The sequence below is a fragment of the Spermophilus citellus genome (assembly GCF_964194105.1).
Source record: "Spermophilus citellus genome assembly, chromosome: 10".
NCBI classification, from domain to species: Eukaryota; Metazoa; Chordata; class Mammalia; order Rodentia; family Sciuridae; genus Spermophilus; species Spermophilus citellus.
The window spans coordinates 44,618,557-44,638,062 of record NC_138197.1 but is presented as its reverse complement, the minus strand read 5'-3'; the positions used below and the strand labels follow the sequence as shown (position 1 = coordinate 44,638,062).

Here is a 19,506-nt window from a genome sequence, read left to right as displayed (position 1 = left end):
CAGGCCTCTGTGGAGAGCCATGGCATCTGAGCATGAGCTTAGAGTCATACATGCCTGTCACTATGTGTGGTGGTCTGGATGTTGGAACTTAATCCCCAAGATGATGATATTAGGAGGTGAGGCCTTGGGAGGGTCATAAATTTGTAACCTGTATGTGAGATTAGTGCCCTTATGCGAGAAGCTCCAGAAAGCTGCATTTCCCTCTCACTCTGTCAAAGAAAACAGGCCCTCAGCAGATAATGAACCTGTTTTGCACCTCAGACTTGGATTTCTCAGCCTCCAGAACTGAGAGCAATGAATTTTGGTTGTTTATTAGCTACCCAGTTTACGATACTCTATTGTAACAGCTGAACAGAGTAAAATGTTGTGTGCCTGGATGACTTAAACAAGTTGAAATCTTAGGTTCTTCTTGTGTAAAATGGAGATAATACTAGGACCAGGCTAATGATGAATGATTATATGAAAAACATTTAGATGAAGACACGTTAGGCAGTAAGCACTTAGAAGTGTTTACAGTGATGATTTCACAAGGGTTCCACTATACAAGGCTGGGAGGTCAGGCTTTTGGGTTGACTTGCAAGACCATGTTATTTATAAGACAAGCCCAGGGAGTTAGAGTAATCCCAAATTCTTGGTTGGGTGGAGAGAGAGGAGGGAGTATAGTGGCAGTGGAGCCAAGTTTACTAACAGTTCTTTATCTAGACCAGATTTCTGATATCAGTTGGTTACGTGGAACATCCAAATCTAATGTCATTTGTTGAAATCTACGCTTTCAGGGCTGGTCTAGGACTGAATTGAATTATGTAAGATATCACTTGCAGAGTGATGTTCATTTGCATAACTTCTCAGTTCCAAAGACAGTAAGTAAGAATTCATTTCTACACACACACACACACACACACACACACACACACACGGCCTTAATCCTGGCCACTCATACATTTCTAGAGTGACACTTCTATAAAGCTATTTTAGAGTCTAATAAATGTCTGCTTTATGGTAGATAACACTGTGAAATACATTTGCTCCACACTTTCTTGCCATATTGGTGAATACTGCCTGAATGAAATGACTTTTTATACTTTTCCCTATGTGAACTTGGATGGACCAGGCATCTCTAGGGATTGCTCACCTTTAGGAAAACATCTGTTTGCCAGAAACACACCAAGTCAGGCCAAGACAATTACCAGGAGCAATCCTTTATATTATCCAGTTGCACAACACACTTCTTGAATAAATGACATATCCTAACTTAGGATACATCACCAGATTCAAGTCAGAGAGTATCCTCTGCCAGTCAATGAGAGTGCGGGTCACTGGAAGATCCCTTCGTATAATTTTTCTCAGGGCTTCATTGGATAACTCCTGTAATTCATCTAAGACGGAAGCTTGAAATCTATTCTCTTGCTCTTCCACAAGTCTTGCAAAACTTAGAGCCAATTGAGCTTGGTTAACTACTTCCAAGCTTTCCTTCAGGTCCTTAGATATTTTGACATGAAGGTTGACACACCTGAAGAAGTGAGCTTGCAGGAATATTCTTCCTGTGACTTGGGTTAGAAATGGATTCACTTGGAAAATCCATTTAGATTTCCAAAGGCCATTCCAGCAGTCTCCTGTTTCATAGTTGTGATCCTCGATGCAAGCTATCAAGAACTCCTTATTTTTGATAGTTTTTCTCAACACATTGCAGTTTCCTGTTGGAAAGTGGTCATTAACGTAGAGTTTTAAGGCACACAGAACAACAGTTCTCAGATATTCAGTCTCATTCCGAATAATACCGTGACTTTGGATGTCTCTCAACTGATTTTGAAGCAGGTCAAATTTGAAAGAAAGTTTGCTTTGATAGTCAAAAAATCGGTAGTCACCCATTACATTGTGGTGAGATAAGAGTACTGGATTTCCATCGATGCAGAGTGGAACAGAATATTTTTGGCAATGTTGGTGGCCTGCACACTCACCTTGATGGTGCATGAGTTTTTCATCACGTATAAGCAGACAGAGATCATCAAAGGCATTTACAAATTCCCCTGGAGGTGCCTGTATTAATAGTCTGCGAATTACTCTTTCTTTCTCTTTCCTACTTAGGACGCTAAGTGACATGTTTGGTTACAGCAGAAGCAAAGCTTCTGAAATGAGTGTTCAAAGGATGAGAAAACATTCCATGGGACACGTTTCCCATCAAGGTGTTAATCATTCAAGCTTGAGATCATTATGTCCACCCATGAAAACAGACAGGCTGGCAAGCTCTGAGTCTCCCAGTGAAGTCACAAAGTCACGCTTCTTTATGAAGCGTGGAACTTTTGATGATATCACAATGGGTGTTCAGACCAAAAGAAAAAATGACAGTCACCTGACAGCGTGGTGCCCAGTCAACCAGCTATACCAATTTTGAAGATTTTAAGAACTTAGCCTCCTGAACAGGCTTCTTCAAAAGTGGTGTGTGTCTATGTGCGTTGTATGTTGTCAGGGACCTAGAGAAGCTGCCCAGAGTTTCTAGGGAGTGTTTGACAGCACGTTCCAATCTTCAAGGATCACAATGGCATTGATTTTTACTCAGGCCCTTAGAATAGCTGCCCCAACCCACTGGAAGCACATTGTGATGAGATGTTTGAAGGCTTTGAACAAAATGGTAAAAATAAAATGAGATATAGCAGTAGTCAACAGAAAAGTGCCGGACAGCAAGGGATGTGGCATTTATAAACATTGTGGTTAGAAAACGTAAGAAACCCAAAAGGTTGGGCAGGATCATGCAGTGACCTTGTCTTATGTGATGTTTCCGTGCTATTTAAGTATGTTCGTTTCAAAGAACAAAGGCAACAAACCACTGTGTGTTCTTTGCTTTCTCCCTAGAAAAGTGGTGACAGTGGCAACAGCCGATGAGTACCAAGAAATTCCTTTTCCACAGAGAGGCAGAGTTAGTTGCATTTGGAACCTGTGACAACACCTACTGAGGAGAGACTTCTAAGCAAAGAGAAACTTCAGGACAAGTCATGAAAATATGGAAGCGAGATATCCATTGCAAAGTTCTTTCTGTTCCTTTTTCTTAGTTTATCCTCTTTGACTCTTTTTCTCATTCTTTTTAGAAAAGTACCAGACTGAAGTCTCTCACTTAAGTGTGAACTATGGCTTTCTTCCCTTATCTGTCCTGCACTTTCCTGTGGCTTGTCCTATATAAGAACACACATTTTGTCACATGGCTATTCAATTTGAAGACTTTTCATAGGTTCTGACAATCTGAAATTGAGTGGGATTTTGAACAGTATTTACCTGTAGCTTTTATGATTTTATAGATTGCTAGATTATTTTATCTTAACCTTAGTTTTTAGATTGAAGTGTCCTAATTTTTGTAGTGTATCTGTATATAATAAGTACACTAGATTATTTTAGTTTTGTCCCTTGTACCAAATATATAGTTATCAAGGTATTTTGAAGCCTTATTGATTGTTCCTAGAATGTTGCTTTGGCGGCATATATTAAACTGGACATTTGAATAAAGTTATAATAGTATTTACTCATTGTTACTGTATTTTGAATGCTCAGTAGCAAAATCTGTGTTCAGTGACATAGTGTGAATTTATTTAATGTTAAACCTTCCATAAGATTAAGTATCATTTTTCCCACCTTTCTGTGTGAAGGAAGTAAAGTGAGAGAGAATCTTGGAGCCCAGCTGCCTGTCAAGTCCAAGCCACGCCCTGTAACAGGGTTTTAATGTGTTTCCCAAGTAATAATTTCATTTCTGGTATTTTGTTTTTGTTATGCCCTTTCATATCTTTACTACAGAATAGTAACTTTTTAATTTTGTTGTAAATATTATTTATCATATCTTGTCATTTACTTTAATCATAAATACATCATCTTTTAAAATTAAAATAAATACTGTAAACTGAAGAAAGATAAAATATTTAAGAATTTTAAATATTCAATGACTTTCTTTGAGAATTTCCTTAACTATTTTTGCTTCATACATGGTTTTTGTCGAAGATTCAGGATGAATTTAGAGGTGGAAAAATTAATGTAGAAAAAACTCATAGATTACTTGAAAAACTAGATATTCCTTGCAATTTTGGTCATGTGAAAAATATTTTTAAGGTGAGATGATATCCACCCCCTGCCTTATCCCATTCTAGGAAGAACTTAATTCAATATGAGTAAATATTAATAGCTAACTTGAATGCTTTCTGTAGAAAATACATGAAAAATGAATCTTTTTAAGAATAAAAGAAATTATGTTAATTATATTTACAATCAAATTGAAGAAATTTAGGTAAGAGGTAAAACTAGTTTTTGATAAAATTTGAAATAATAACAGATTATTGGTTTAAAACAATTTCCTGATTATACAGGAATCCTTCCATCAGATCTTGAATTAGGTGTATAATTAGCCTTGGCCATATAAGGCATGGAAGAAGAATCTAAGTCCAAAATTTGCAGAAGTAATGGAATAATAAAGATTAGTACAAAAATGAGTGCAATAGAAATAAACACTAATCGAAGGAATCAATGGAATTAATAGGAGTTTTTTTTGAGAAGATAAAATTGATAAACCCTTAGCAAGACTAAGAATAAACGAGAGAAGATTCAGAAAAATAAAATTGTAAATGAAAGTGAAGATATTCCAGTTGATCTCAAAGATATAAAAAATAGATTATAAAGGACTATTATGAGCAATGATAGGCCAACAAATCTAACAACTTAGTATCCATAGAGAAATTTCTAAAAATAGTCAACCTACCAAGACTGAATCAAGAGCTTGAAAGCCTGAATAGACCAACAGGCAAAGATTGAGTTAGTAATCAAAAATCTCCCAAGGAAAAAAAGCCTAGATCTAAATGCTTTTTTGGGTAAATTATTCCAAAGATTTAAAGAATCAATACCAATTGTTCTAAAATGTTTTCAGAAAATAGAAGAGGAAACACTTCCACTGTCATTTTATAAAGCTAGAAAACCCCTCATACCAAAGTTGGACACAGACACCACAAATAAGCTACAAGACAATATTTCTGATAAACGTAGATGAAAAATTCCTCAACAAAACAACTGGAAAGTCAAATTCAGTAGCGCTTTAAAAGGATCATACTTCATGACCAAATGGGATTTATCCCTAGTGAGAAAGGATGACTTAACATACAGAAATCAATCAATGTGACCCATCAATGTCAATTAACAATGAAGGATAAAAAATCACATGATCATCCCCCAAAAGGAAGAAAAATCATTTGAAAAAATTCAACATCTTTTTATGAAAGAAAAACATAGCTGTCTAGAAATTAGGTATAAAAGGAAATTACCTCAACATGATAAAGTCTGTGTATGAGAAGTCCACAGCTAACATAGTGGGTCAAAAATTGGTTTTTCTCCAAGGTCTGGAACAAAGCAAGGACACCCGCTCCTACCACTTCTCTTCAATATAGTAATGGAAGTTCTAGCCAGACCAATTAGTTGAGAAAAATAAATAAAAGGTATTTAATTTGGAAAGGCAGAAGTAAAATTATCTGTTCACAGAAGACATAATCTTATATGAATAAAACTATGATGACTCTGCCAAAATACTATTATAACTAATAAATTCAGTAGGGTGGCAGACTACAAAACCAACATGCAAAAATCAGTTGCATTTCTATGCACCACTACTGAACTACCCAAAAAAGAAATCCAGAAAATTATCTCATATACATTAAAAAGAACAAAATACTTAGGAATAAGGTAAACCTAGGAGATGAAAAGTTTGTTAAAAAAAAACCTACAAAACATTGATGAAAAAATTTAAAAGGTACAAATAGATGAAAGACATGCCATGTTAATATGTCCATACTACCATCGATCTGCAGTTTTGATGCAACCTCTATTAAAATCCCAATGGCATTTTTTTCTTTTTTACTGAAATAGAAAAGAACTCATAAAATTCATAGTGGACTAGAAAAGACCTTGAATAGACTAAATAGTCTTGAGAAAGAATAAAGATGGAGGCATCAGAATTCCTGATTTCAAAATATATTTGTAATGCTGCAGTAATCAATAGTATGGTATGGGCATAAAAAGACATATAAACCAATGGAACAAAGTGGAAAGTCCAAAAATAAACCCATTCATATATAGTCAACTGATCTTCAAAAGAAGTGCTAAGAATATACATTGGGGAAAATAGAGTCTCTTGAATAAAAGAGGCTGGGAAAATTGGATACTTCCATGCAAAAGAACAATAAATCAATTCAAAATTCATTAAAGAGCCAGGTGAGGTGGCACATACCTGTAATCCCAGCAGCTCAGGAGACTGAGGCAAAAGGACTGCAAATTCAAAGCCAGCCTCAGCAACTTAGTGAGACCCTAAGCAACACAGCAAAACTCTGTATCAAAATAAAAAGGTCTGGGGATGTGGCTCTCAGTGGTTAAGTGACCCTGGGTTCAATCCCTGCTACCCCCGTCCCCCTGTAAATACATTAAAGAATTGTCAGACCTGAAATATAAAAATCTTTAAAGACAGCATAGGGGAAAAACTTCTTGACATTGATCTTGATGATGATTTCTTGGATTTAATGCCAAAATACAGGTAGAAAAAGTAAAATAAGACAAATGAGATTATATCAAATAAATGGCTTTTGCATAGCAGTGGAAATCACAAAATAAAAAAGCAACCCAAAGAAAGTGAGGAAATATTTGTAAAATATTTGACAAAGGTTAATATTTGAAATATGTAAAGAAACCTCAAAACTCAACAAGAGAAAACTCATAATATGATTTAAAAATGAGCAAGGAAACTGTAATGGATATTTCTCCAAAAAAGACATACACCTAACCAACAGGTATAACAAGGTACTTAATATCACTAATTGCCAGGAAAATGCAAATCTAACCACATGAACTATCATATATCTATTAGAAATGCCATTTAAGGAAAAGGATAGCAAGGGTTGAAAGGGTATGGAGGAAAGGGCACCCCTTGTACACTGTTGATAGAAATGTAAATTGGTGAAGCAAATGAAGATTAGTATGGAAGTTTCTCAAAAAATTAAAAATAGAGCTAGCATATGATCCAGAAATCCTACTTATGGGCATATACCCAAAAGCATTGAAATCAAGATCTGGAAGAGGTGTCTGCATTCAATGGTCATACCTTTATTTATTCTAGTCAAGATATGGAAGCAAGTGTCCATCAACAGAATAATGGATTAAAAAAATGTGGCATATACATACAATGGAAAATTATTCATGTTTTAAAAGACAGAAAGTCTGCCATTTACAGCAACATGTATAAACTTAGAGGCCATTAAACCAAGTGGAATAAGCCAGACACAGAAGGACAAACACTACATGATACCACTGATGTGAGGGATCTGAAAAGGTCAAACTGATAGGAGCAGAGAATGGGGGTGTAAGGAGCAGGGTCGAGTTAGTCAGAGAATACAGTGTTAGTTAAACTACATGAATATGTCCTGGAGATCTACTTATAGGGTGGTGCCTGTAGTAAATAACATTGTATTATATCCTCAAAATTTGGTATGAGGCTAGAACTTACGTTGAGTGTTGTTAACACACACACACACACACACACACACACACACACTAATAAAGAGAGTAGAAGGAAAAGTTTGAAGGGGGGGATTTATGTTTATGGTGATGTTTTCATGGTTCTACGCTTATATCCATTCTCATTAATTTGTATACATTAAATATGTAAACTTTTTACAAATCAGTTAGGCTTCAGCAAACTAGTTTAAAAATATCAAAAAGGAATAAGTAATAAGACATTCCTGTTTTGCTTAATCCAAAGGAGTAAACCATATCCCAAATTCTCTTTTAAACAAGAACTATCAGGAGGGGAATCTGGCTTCATTCTTTTTTTTTTTTTTGGTACCAAGGTTTGAACCCAGCCATACTCCCAACCCTTTTTATATATTTTTATTTAGAGACAGAGTCTCACTAAGTTGTTTGGGGCATCACTAAATTGCTGAGGCTGGCTTTGAACTTTTGATCCTTCTGCCTTAGCCTCCTGAGCCTCTAGAATTACAGGCATGCACCACTGTGCCTGGCAACCTGGCTCCATTTTGTCACTAAGTGACAAAGGAAGGATTGTGAATAAAGCAGGAATGACTAGGTGAGTTTTGGTCTAGGAACATGACACATTTTTTGAAGAATGAGACAAGAGTGCTAGTATAGATAGTATGGTTAGTATAGATAGTGAGGGATACAGAAATCCCAAATATGATTTTGTTTTTTGAAAGTGAGTATTCAGATAACCCAATCTCCCCTGAAGCTGTCATTGCTGACAGACTATAAAGGACATTTTACCCTGACATTTTACCCTACTTGCCAGGTAGCAAGTTTGCCTGTTGTAGTATCATGGATCCTTGCTGAGGCAGGCTTGTAGATCAGAGAGAAAAGACAGCTTATTACTCAGAAAATCAGCAGTTACCACAGTATTAGCATTTTGATGCTACTTCACCAAACCCCAGTTGCCAAAGAATGACATGAAGAGGACCAGATGCCTGCTGTGGGATGTTGCTGGTTGGGATGTAAGAGAGGAAACTTAAGCTGATGGTTTCCAGCTCTTTAATGAAGGATGATAAGCCAGTCTGATCTTTAACCTGAGGCTGTCATTAACATTAATACAGTGGATAGTAAGCAAATCTGCTTTTTCCTTTGGAGGAAGATGCTATCTTTACCAAAGCTACCTGCTATACAAATATCCTGGGAAAGCTAACCCAGAGGAAAGGTGGTCAGTACCTTGTCTCAGGAGACACTTTGAAACTCATGAGACCTATGGGAAACTGTCTCAGACTTCTCTCGATAAGCCTTAGCCCTCAAGTTTACCACGCACAGGGAATCCAAAAAGGAAAAGCTGTACTTCTCAGGAGACCACAGTAAAAGACAATAGTTTCACAGTTGTTTTTCAGAATCCAAGTAGTACATGCTGCCATAAGCTGTAGGAATTTTAACCAGCTCATGTCTAAGGCTGCATTTGCAGACACGAGTTTCTGTGAAAAGTCCTTTACAAGAAGGATTTCCCCTCAATGTTAACTCCCAAAGGGAGAGACAGCTCACTTCTTGATTTAATACAATTCACAGCACAATACAGAAGTAGTGATGTATCAAAATCTGTTCCAAATGTGAAACAAGGAAAATATTATTCTGTGATTATCAGGTTGCTTTGAATTGTCTTCAAAATAGACATCATCTGTTTCAAGTAGAACTGAGTAAGATACAGGCCGTATTTAAGAGCATTATGTAGAATGTTCAACAGTTATAAAAGTACAGAAATGAATCACTAATCAAAATTTATGGCTATTTAGACATAGGTAGGCCAGCAGGTTTATTTTGTTAAGCAAAATCTTTTTGGAGGAGCTATGACAACATTGTTAATTATAAAAATCAAAGCAGCAGGGTTTTCTTAGAACACATCAAAAACCTTCCTTAAAATGACCTCAAGCTTTAGAAACAAATTACTTATAAATGAGGCTGATGATAGCCATTCTTTTTTTTGTTGTTGTTCTCATTAGTTATATGTGACAGTAGAATACATTTTGATACATCATACATAAACGGAGTATAACTTCTTTTTTTGGTTGTACATGATGTAGATTCACACTGATATCATGTAGTTATATATGAAGCTAGAGTAATAATGTCTAATTCATTCTACTGTCCTTCCTACCCCCATACCTGCTCCCTTCTTTTACTCCCCTCTACCTAATCCAAAGTACCTTTATTCTTCCCTGCCACCCCTGCCATTGTAAGTCAGCATCTACATATCAGAGAAAACATTTTTGGGATTGGCTTACTTGGCTTTGCATGATATTCTCCAGCTCCATCCATTTACCTGCCATAACTTTATTCTTCTTTAAAGCTGAGTAATATTCCATTATGTATATATACCACATTTTTTTATTCTTTCATCTGTTGAGGGGCACTTAGGTTGGTTCCATAGCTTAGCTGTTGTGAGTTGAGCTGCTATAAACATTGATGTGGCTGCATCACTATAGTATGCTGATTTTAAGTCCTTTGGGTATAAACTGAAGAGTAGGATAGCTGGGTCAAATGGTGGTTGAATTCCAAGTTTTCTGAGGAATCTCCATACAGCTTTCCATAATGGCTGCACCAGTTTGCAGTCACACCAGCTATGTATGAGTGTTCCTTTATCCCCACATCCTCATCAACATTTATTGTTGCTTGTATTCTTGATAATTTCCATTCTGACTGGAGTGAGATGACATCTTAGAGTTGTATTGATTTGCATTTCTCTAATTGCTAGAGATAATGATAGCCATTCTTATCTATTACAAATCTCAGCCTTCTGATACTTTGTTGCCTCAGGCTAAATTTCCATACATGCATTAAAATGTTGATTAAATAGAATACTTAAAGAAGGTACATGGGCTAATTTGAATTTTGGGGATAGCTGAGGATGAGTCATCTTGGACAGTCAATTCTTTTGTTTAACTCTTATTACTAAAATTTTACACTTTATAGTGTACTTTTTGCTGGAGTAAACAAATTTTTAAACCATAATGAAACTTAGTTTGGTGACCAAAATCTTCTAGTGTCTTTGAGTGTGGAGATTCTAAGCTCCAGTACATCCCAGCTATGTAGTTCTTGGTGAGTAAAATATCTGAGTGAATTTCTTAATCTGCAGAATAGAATCCTAATATAGTTATCTCACAGGATTCTTATGAATATTAAATAAGCTATTATTTATGAATGTACCTAGATCATGCAAAAAGTAGGCATTCAAAGTATCAGCTGAAACTACAGCAAAGTATCAAATGAAACTACAGCACTTATAATTGTTCAAAAGCTCTCGAAAGATGCATTACATCTATTGATTTCCTAAGGAGCTGACATAAAATCTTGACATGAATTTATTTTTTTACAAGGTGACTTTTTATTTTAAATTTGAGTAAAGAACATATAACTTTATGATCTTGGCAATGTATTCTGAACTTCTTTTTATAAGATTAATTATTGAGTCATGGCTTAAGCAGCAATGTCTTAAGTATTTTTTATTCTTTTACTAAAAGTAACTTTATTGCTTTTACCATGTTACAGTCTTTAATTTATAACATTTAAAATATTTTATAGGAAATAGTACATATTATTTCAATACATATACCTAGTGTTAGGTTATAACTCTGATTGTTGATTGAGTATGACATTCAATCTTTTTTAATGCAAAATTTTGTAATATAGGACTTAAGTCTTGAAATTTTCTAGACAATTAATAATAATTACTAAATTTATATTATGTGCTTGGCACTCTTTCAGAAACTATGCATTGTAAAAAATAAACAAAGTGTTATCTTTCTCTTAGAAGAAAAAGAAATGCAGAAATTACTATTTTGTGAAATGGTCTTAATAAATCTCATGAGAATTTCGAACAGGGAATCCGAGGATAAAAAGCCTATCTGATTTGGGCTTTTTAAAGAAAATGCCATGGTGGAGGTGGCATTCTTTATGGATCTTAAAAAGTGAGCCATAACATGTGTGGCATGCATGCAAGGAGTCCTTGAAGAACAGAAGTAATCAAACATAACTCGAGTACAGCATGCATGAAGACAGGTGTCAAGAAATAGCTGCAAATGCCAGACCATGGAAGTCTTTGAATGGTAGACCATAGAATTTGGGTTTCTTTCTGGAAGCACTGAGTAACCATTGAAGTGTTTTGACTAGGAAAGAATTGCATATTTTAGGATAAATAATCTGGCAGCAGTGTAGAATGAACTGGAAGTTAAAAGTCAGACTCTATTGTCTGTCCTCAAACCTGCAAACTGAAATCAGTTCTGCCACTTGTATTCTGTTTGGTTGAACTCAGGTTTATGGTTTCCTACCTTTATGGTTGGTATTCCACAATATAAACTTTTTAAGTCTTATCTAATAAAATAAATAGCACCATATTCTCTGCTGTTGCATTTGGTCTTTTAGCAGATAAACCAAAATAATTCTTTATATTTCCTTTTATACTTATTCAATGATCCATTGAGATAAGTTTTGTATTCACATTTATCTTAAAAACCTCTTTATGTCTAAAATGCTATATCTGATGGTTGGCCTCTCTATGTATTTTATTTATTCCTTCTTTCTTAAAATTCTATCTGTCCTGTCTTCTTGAGCATCACTCTTTCCTATTTTTTCCCCAAATCTCTTATCATTCCTTTTCCATCCATCTTCTGACCATCCCTTCTACTTTCCTCTTAAAGTTCAATTCTTTATTTCTTTTCATCTGACTTTCTAAATTCTTCCTGAGCAATTTATTCTCAATTACTTCACCTACTATTAAATAGGAAAAGGTTCCTAGTTTTTTTTTTATCCTGTACAACAAAACCATATTCAAACTACTGTTGTAGCTTGTCTAATGTTTGTGTACAGGTTTAGATTTGATTTCTAGCACCTCAAAAAAATAAATAAATAAAAAGAAGAAGGGTATTCCAGACAGAAAGAACAGCCTGTACTCCACAGCAAGACATGGATGAGTATGTATACTGTAACAAATTCAGAGCACCCAGAGTGAGGGACAAGGAGGGAAAGGAAAAGAACAGAAATCACCAATGATATCAACTGGTCTCAGAAGCCATGCAACAAGTAGTATGTGTTTTCTTCCTGAAGACAAATAAATGCACTGGGAACACTCAGAAGGGAGTTGAAGTGATCACATATGCATCTGACATAATTTTTTTCTGCATATCTACTGTTAATTCACCTGATGGTGTATAGTCTTTCCACTGTCTTATGTGGTTTTAGTTCATAATCTGGTCTTCTACACATGTTCATAGACCAGGGACATACTAATACATTGGTATTGTAAGCTTTAACTGCTGCTAAATACCTTGATACTCAGACCTGAATTTTTCCTGCAATTGCTTTCTTCTCTCTGCTTCCCCCATCATGACTCTGTTTACTAAGTCCTCTCCATCTTCTCCACCACCATATATCTCCTTCTTGTCCTTTTCTCTTCCCTTTCTCATTCCATGTAGGTCTTCCCATCTTCAGTAATTTCTCATCTTCAGTGAGACAATCCTAATTATTTTGTGTAGTTTTTCTTTTTTTGTAATTGGATTAATTTTGACCCTTAGTTCTTCTTTGGTGTTGATCAACTGTAGCAATGATCTGAATTTGTGGAATTTGGTTTCATCTTTATGTCTCTAATTTTAATATCTCAAATGACGATTTTGATCCTTTAGGAAAACACAACAAACAAAATAGGTTATCAGAGAACCTCTCAGATGACCAAGTTTATACCCTGCTTGAAAGTAACAAAACCTGTTACTCAGTGGATAATGTGTATTTTACTTAATGCTGCTATTTAGTAGGACTATTAACTTTTAATATAGATACCCTTATGCAACAAAAATTTTCAGATATCATAGGCCCACTTGGACTTTTATTGACTTAAGATCTTATGAAAATTTAAGAGTGGATTTGGGTTAAAATAAAATTACATTAATTCTGTAACATTCTGTTAAAGACTTCAAAATTCAGAATTTAAAGACAGTAAGTTGAATCATGTTTGTTTACTAAGATAATTGACAATATGTATGACTTTAAGATTATAAAATTTTAAGGAACTATTATTACTTAAAGAGCTTGGCAGAACCAGTATCTGATTTGACAACCACAGACCTCAGCTTGTTTCCCCAGCTTATCTCCATTTTCACTTTGCACTTTGAGTCCCTGCTTCTTCTCGCTGTTCCGTATGTATGATTAGTGTTCCTTTTTGTACCAACTCAGTGCTCTTTATATTTGGTTTCCAGCTCAGATTGCTTCATGGATCCCTTTATATATGATTGTCTAATCACCCCCTCTGAATTTTTCGTAATGAAATGAAGAGATCATGTCTAGCATGTTGGTCTCCTGTTACGCCCTAGAGGTTCTATAATGTTGCACACTTCACAGGAAAGATTTCCAAAGATGAGACACTAGGCTGGATGATGCATGGGAAGACAGATAATACATAGCAATATACTGGTGTTTAAAACTACCATTTATAGTATATTTCCAATTCTCACAGAAGCCTGATGACATCAGTGATTTTATCTATATTTTTCAGATAAAAAAATTCTGAAACTCAGAAAGTTTATTTTATGTGTCCAAAGTCTCACACATTTTGAAGTTTGGAATATAATATATCTCTGTCTAAGAATTCTGTCAGCTTTTCACCACAACACAATGTCCCTTTGACACATGCTCTTTGTATTCAAGGTGTTTAAAATGTAATGAGTAAGATATTAAATAAAAAGCTTTTTGTTTTTTGAAATGAAACATACTTCTCGACTGAAGTTCCTATTCGCTAGTTTTTATTTGTTGGCAATACCAAAATTCTACTGTAGTTACTTTATTTTTTTCCCACCTCAGGCATTTCTGAATTCTCTCACTCAAGTGTCTAAAATTGCCATGTGTTGAATCCTTCTGATTTCTCCCTTCATAATTTTACTTGCATCTGTTCTTTAGTGTATATCCATTGCCTTTCACTTGAATTACATATTTTCTGCTATCTTACCTGCAGTTCTCCATCTCTTCCAAATGCACACTGTTCATACTAATCTTCAACGTTTGCTAGTCATTTCCTCACTCAACCTTAAAGTGGTTCTATTATGAACCCCGCCTATGTCCTTGTCTTCTATCTCATAAGATTTAAATATGAAATTTCCATAACAGCCAGGTGATCCATTCTTTCTTAGTAGACCCTATCTCATCTGTTGCTATCCCAAATTCTAAAATGATTATGCACACTCAAGCAATTCAAGGTGTTGCATAACTACTACAGTCTCTGCAGTATATAGTCAGGTTTTTTCTTTTTTGGATATTGGGGATTGAACTCAGGGGCATTCAACCACTGAGACACATCCTCAGCCTTATTTTGTATTTTATTTAGAGACAGAGTCTCACTGAGTTGCTTAGTGCCTCGCCATTGCTGAGGCTGGCTTTGAACTTGTGATTCTCCTGCCTCCTAAGCTGCTGGGATTATAGGCATGTGCCACAGCACTCTGCTCTGTGTACAGTGATCTTGAATGTGTCTGATTCATTCTGACATTTACGGTCTAGGCTGAATGTAGGTGGCGTGGGATCGCACACTGCCTGGTATGGTTTTAAGAAGGTACTGAAATAGAGTGGAATACCAAAATGAAATACGTAAGACAACCTGTAATTGCTGTCTTCCCCCATACCTCGACTGTGGCCACTGGGTTCTGAAAAGTTATGATCCACTAACCTTTCCCTGATTTGGGTATCATTTCATGTAGTTTTATGTATTTTATCTTTAATAAGAACCCAGTGTTAATTTTCCTCATCTTTAAAGTTTAAATTGTTATGTATATCACATTAATATTCTAACATTTATTTTGTATGTATTTTTGATACATTGTGAGCCCACCAGTCATTTTTTTTAGTAGGACAATGATAGACTGAAACAAGGAAGAATCACCATAGAAGAATTTAGAGCAATTTATCGGACTTTTGCACACAGAGAAGAAATTGCTGAAATTTTCAAAGCGTATTCTGAAAACCGGAAAATTCTTTTCGAAAATAACCTGACTAAATTTCTAGCACAAGAACAATCCAGAAATAAGGCTAATAAAGCTGATGCTTCTGACATCATTCAGAAATATGAGCCCATCGAAGAAGGTATGTCTGTATTTCAAAGTTTATCAGAATACTTATATTTATTTATATGTAAAGTATTTTTGTGAATGATGATAATTAAATTCAAATATTTGAATGGGTCAACTTTATTTTACAGAATATGCAAAAAATATATTATAGCATGTATATGAACCTTTTAGAAAGCTATAATGTGTAGCCATGACTTTCTTTCCTACTTTTTTGTCTAGCTCCTTTCCTTTCTGTTTCTATTTATCTCTAAAGTATTCAGAGATGAATTTAGACATGAAAGTGAGATGAAGATTCTGTTACTCCTATAAATCTCATCTATAAGACAAAACATCAAGTTATAGATATTCTTCTATTTTTGTGCATTTTAGAAATGTACATAAAATTTAAGGTAAATGAAAACAAATCTAGAAAGGAAAAATATTATGAAATCACCAGTTTTTCTTTCTTTCTGTTTTTTTTATAAACATAACTGTTTACAACTGTGTCAGCTTGTTTCTGTTACTTTAACAAATACCTGAAATAATCAGTTCATAAAAGAAAAGGTTTATTTTGGCTCCAGTTTTGGAGCCTCCAGTCCATGGTTGATTGGCCTTCTTTTGTGCCCGTAGCGAGGCAGCTCATTGTGGAGGGAGACCGTCAAGGAGGACGTTACCTGCCTCATGCTGACTGGGAAGTGAAAGAGAGAGAGGAAAAGGAGGGGTTGGGGGTCTTTCATGGGCACACTTCCATGCCTTCCCACTTGCCCCCATCTTTATTTCCTAGCATCTCCCAATAGTGCCAAGCAGGGGACTAAGCCTTTACATGTGGAGCTTTGAAGGACATTTAAGATCTAAACCTCAGCAACATTTCATACATATTTTTAAAAGATTGCTTTTTCTTCTTTATTTTTTTGAGTTCTTTATTTTTATTGGTTGTTGAAAACATTACAAAGCTCTTGACATATCATATTTCATACATTATATTCAAGTGGGTTATGAACTCCAAATTTTTACCCCAAATGCAGATTGCAGAATCACATCGGTTACACATTCACAATTTTACATGATGCCCTATTAGTAACTGTTGTATTCTGCTACCTTTCCTATCCTCTACTATCCCTCCTCCCCTCCCCTCCCATCTTCTCTCTCGACCCCATCTACTGTAATTTATTACTCTCATTGTTTATTTTCCCATTCCCCTCACAACCTCTTATATGTAATTTTGTATAGCAATGAGGGTCTCCCTTCATTTCCATGCAATTTCCCTTTTCTCTCCCTTTCCCTCCCATCTCATGTCTCTGTTTAATGTTAATCTTTTCTTCCTGCTCTTCCTCCCTGCTCTGTTCTTAGTTGCTGTCATTATATCAAAGAAGACATTTGGTATTTGTTTTTTAGGGATTGGCTAGGTTCACTAAGCATAATCTGCTCTAGTGCCATCCATTTCCCTGCAAATTCCATGATTTTGTCATTTTTTAGTGCTGCGTAATACTCCATGGTGTATAAATGCCACATTTTTTTATCCATTCATCTATTGAAGGGCATCTGGGTTGGTTCCACAGTCTAGCTATTGTGAATTGTGCTGCTATGAACATCGATGTGGCAGTATCCCTGTAGCATGCTCTTTTAAGGTCTTCAGGGAATAGTCTGAGAAGGGCAATAGCTGGGTCAAATGGTGGTTCCATTCCCAGCTTTCCCAGGAATCTCCATACGACTTTCCAAATTGGCCGCACCCGTTTGCAGTCCCACCAGCAGTGTACAAGAGTACCCTTTTCCCCACATCCTCGCCAGCACTTGTTGTTGTTTGACTTCATAATGGCTGCCAATCTTACTGGAGTGAGATGGTATCTTAGGGTGGTTTTGATTTGCATTTCTCTGACTGCTAGAGATGGTGATCATTTTTTCATGTACTTGTTGATTGATTGTATGTCCTCCTCTGAGAAGTGTCTGTTCAGGTCCTTGGCCCATTTGTTGATTGGGTTATTTGTTTTCTTATTGTCTAATTTTTTGAGTTCTTTGTATACTCTGGATATTAGGGCTCTATCTGAAGTGTGAGGAGTAAAAATTTGTTCCCATGATGTAGGCTCCCTATTTACCTCTCTTATTGTTTCTCTTGCTGAGAAAAAACTTTTTAGTTTAAGTAGGTCCCATTTGTCGATTCTTGTTTAACTCTTGAGCTATGGGTGTCCTATTAAGGAATTTGGAGCCCGACCCCACAATATGTAGATCGGAGCCAACTTTTTCTTCTATCAGATGGAGAGTCTCTGATTTGATATCAAGCTCCTTGATCCATTTTGAGTTAACTTCTGTGCATTGAGAGAGGAGGGGATTCAGTTTCATTTTGTTGTGTATGGATTTCCAATTTTCCCAACACCATTTGTTGAAGATGCTATCCTTCCTCCATTGCATGCTTTTAGCCCCTTTATCAAATATAAGATACTTGTAACTTTGTAGATTAGTCTCTGTGTCCTCTATTCTGTACTATTGGTCCACCTGCCTGTTTTGGTACCAGTACCATGCTGTCTTTGTTACTATTGCTCTGTAATATAGTTTGAAATCTGGTATCGCTATACCGCCTGATTCACACTTCCTGCTTAGAGTTGCTTTTGCTATTCTGGGTCTTTTATTTTTCCATATGAATTTCATGATTGCTTTCTCTATTTCTACAAGAAATGCCGTTGGGATTTTGATTGGCATTGCATTAAACCTATAGAGAACTTTTGGTAATATCGCCATTTTGATGATGTTAGTTCTGCCTATCCATGAACAGGGTATATTTTTCCATCTTCTAAGATCTTCTTCTATTTCTCTCTTTAGGGTTCTGCCACTTTGCTGAATTCATTTATTAGTTCTAGTGGTTTTTTTGTAGACCATTTTGGGTCTTCTAGGTGTCGAATCATGTCGTCCGCAAATAGTGATAATTTAAGTTCTTCTTTTCCTATTTTTATGCCTTTAATTTCTTTCGTCTAATTGCTCTGGCCAGTGTTTTGAGAACTATATTGAATAGAAGTGGTGAGAGAGGGCATCCCTGTCTTGTTCCAGATTTTAGAGGGAATGCCTTCAATTTTTCTCCTTTCAGAATGATGCTAGCCTGCGGCTTAGCATAGATAGCTTTTACAATGTTGAGGTAAGTTCCTGTTATCCCTAGTTTTCTAATGTTTTGAACATAAAGGGATGCTGTACTTTGTTGAATGCTTTTTCTGCATCTATCGAGATGATCATATGGTTCTTATCTTTAAGTCTATTGATGTGGTGAATAACATTTATTGATTTCCGTATATTGAACCATCCTTGCATCCCAGGGATGAATCCTACTTGATCATGGTGCACAATTTTTTTGATGTGTTTTTGTATCCGATTCACCAGAATTTTATTGAGGATTTTTGCATCTACGTTTATTAGAGATATTGGTCTGTAATTTTCTTTCTTTGAGGTGTCTTTGTCTGGTTTCGGAATCAGGGTGATGTTGGCCTCATAGAATGAATTTGGAAGACCTCCCTCTTTTTCTATTTCCTGAAATAACTTGAAAAGTATTGGTATTAATTCTTCTTTAAAGGTTTTGTAAAACTCCGCTGTATACCCATCCTGTCCTGGGCTTTTCTTGGTTGGTAGTCTTTGATTGCTTCTTCTATTTCATCCATTGATATTGGTCTGTTCAAATTGTGTGTATCCTCCTGACTCAGTCTGGGCAAATCATATGACTTAAGAAATTTATCGATGTCTTCACTATCTTCTATTTTATTGGAATACAGGTGTTCAAAATAATTCCTAATTATCTTCTGTATTTCTGTAGTATCTGTTGTGATGTTCCCTTTTTCATCCCATATGTTAGTAATTTGAGTTCTCTCTCTTATTCTCTTCATTAGCATGGCTAAGGGTCTGTCAATCTTATTTATTTTTTTGAAGAACCAACTTTTAGTTTTGTCAATTTTTC

General features: G+C 35.6%; 2 protein-coding genes across 2 annotated transcripts in view; one reads left to right on the top strand and one right to left on the bottom strand.

The window, feature by feature from the left end:
- Window positions 1-1,200: 1,200 nt before the first annotated feature.
- Window positions 1,201-2,100, bottom strand: CAPZA3 (capping actin protein of muscle Z-line subunit alpha 3; the record flags this gene model as incomplete). Its single annotated transcript, XM_081311305.1, has 1 exon — window positions 1,201-2,100. One exon carries the CDS (start codon window positions 2,098-2,100, stop codon window positions 1,201-1,203), a length of 900 nt encoding a protein of 299 aa, XP_081167431.1.
- A 1,869-nt stretch (window positions 2,101-3,969) lies between these two features.
- PLCZ1 (phospholipase C zeta 1) overlaps window positions 3,970-19,506 on the top strand; it is a gene marked incomplete at both ends in the record, with an annotated part of 48,980 nt that continues 33,443 nt past the window's right edge. Inside the window, 2 exons of the mRNA XM_081310801.1 lie at window positions 3,970-4,089; window positions 15,378-15,609. Of these exons, the coding sequence (XP_081166927.1) occupies window positions 3,970-4,089; window positions 15,378-15,609 (352 nt within the window). The remainder of the gene's footprint in view (window positions 4,090-15,377; window positions 15,610-19,506) is intronic.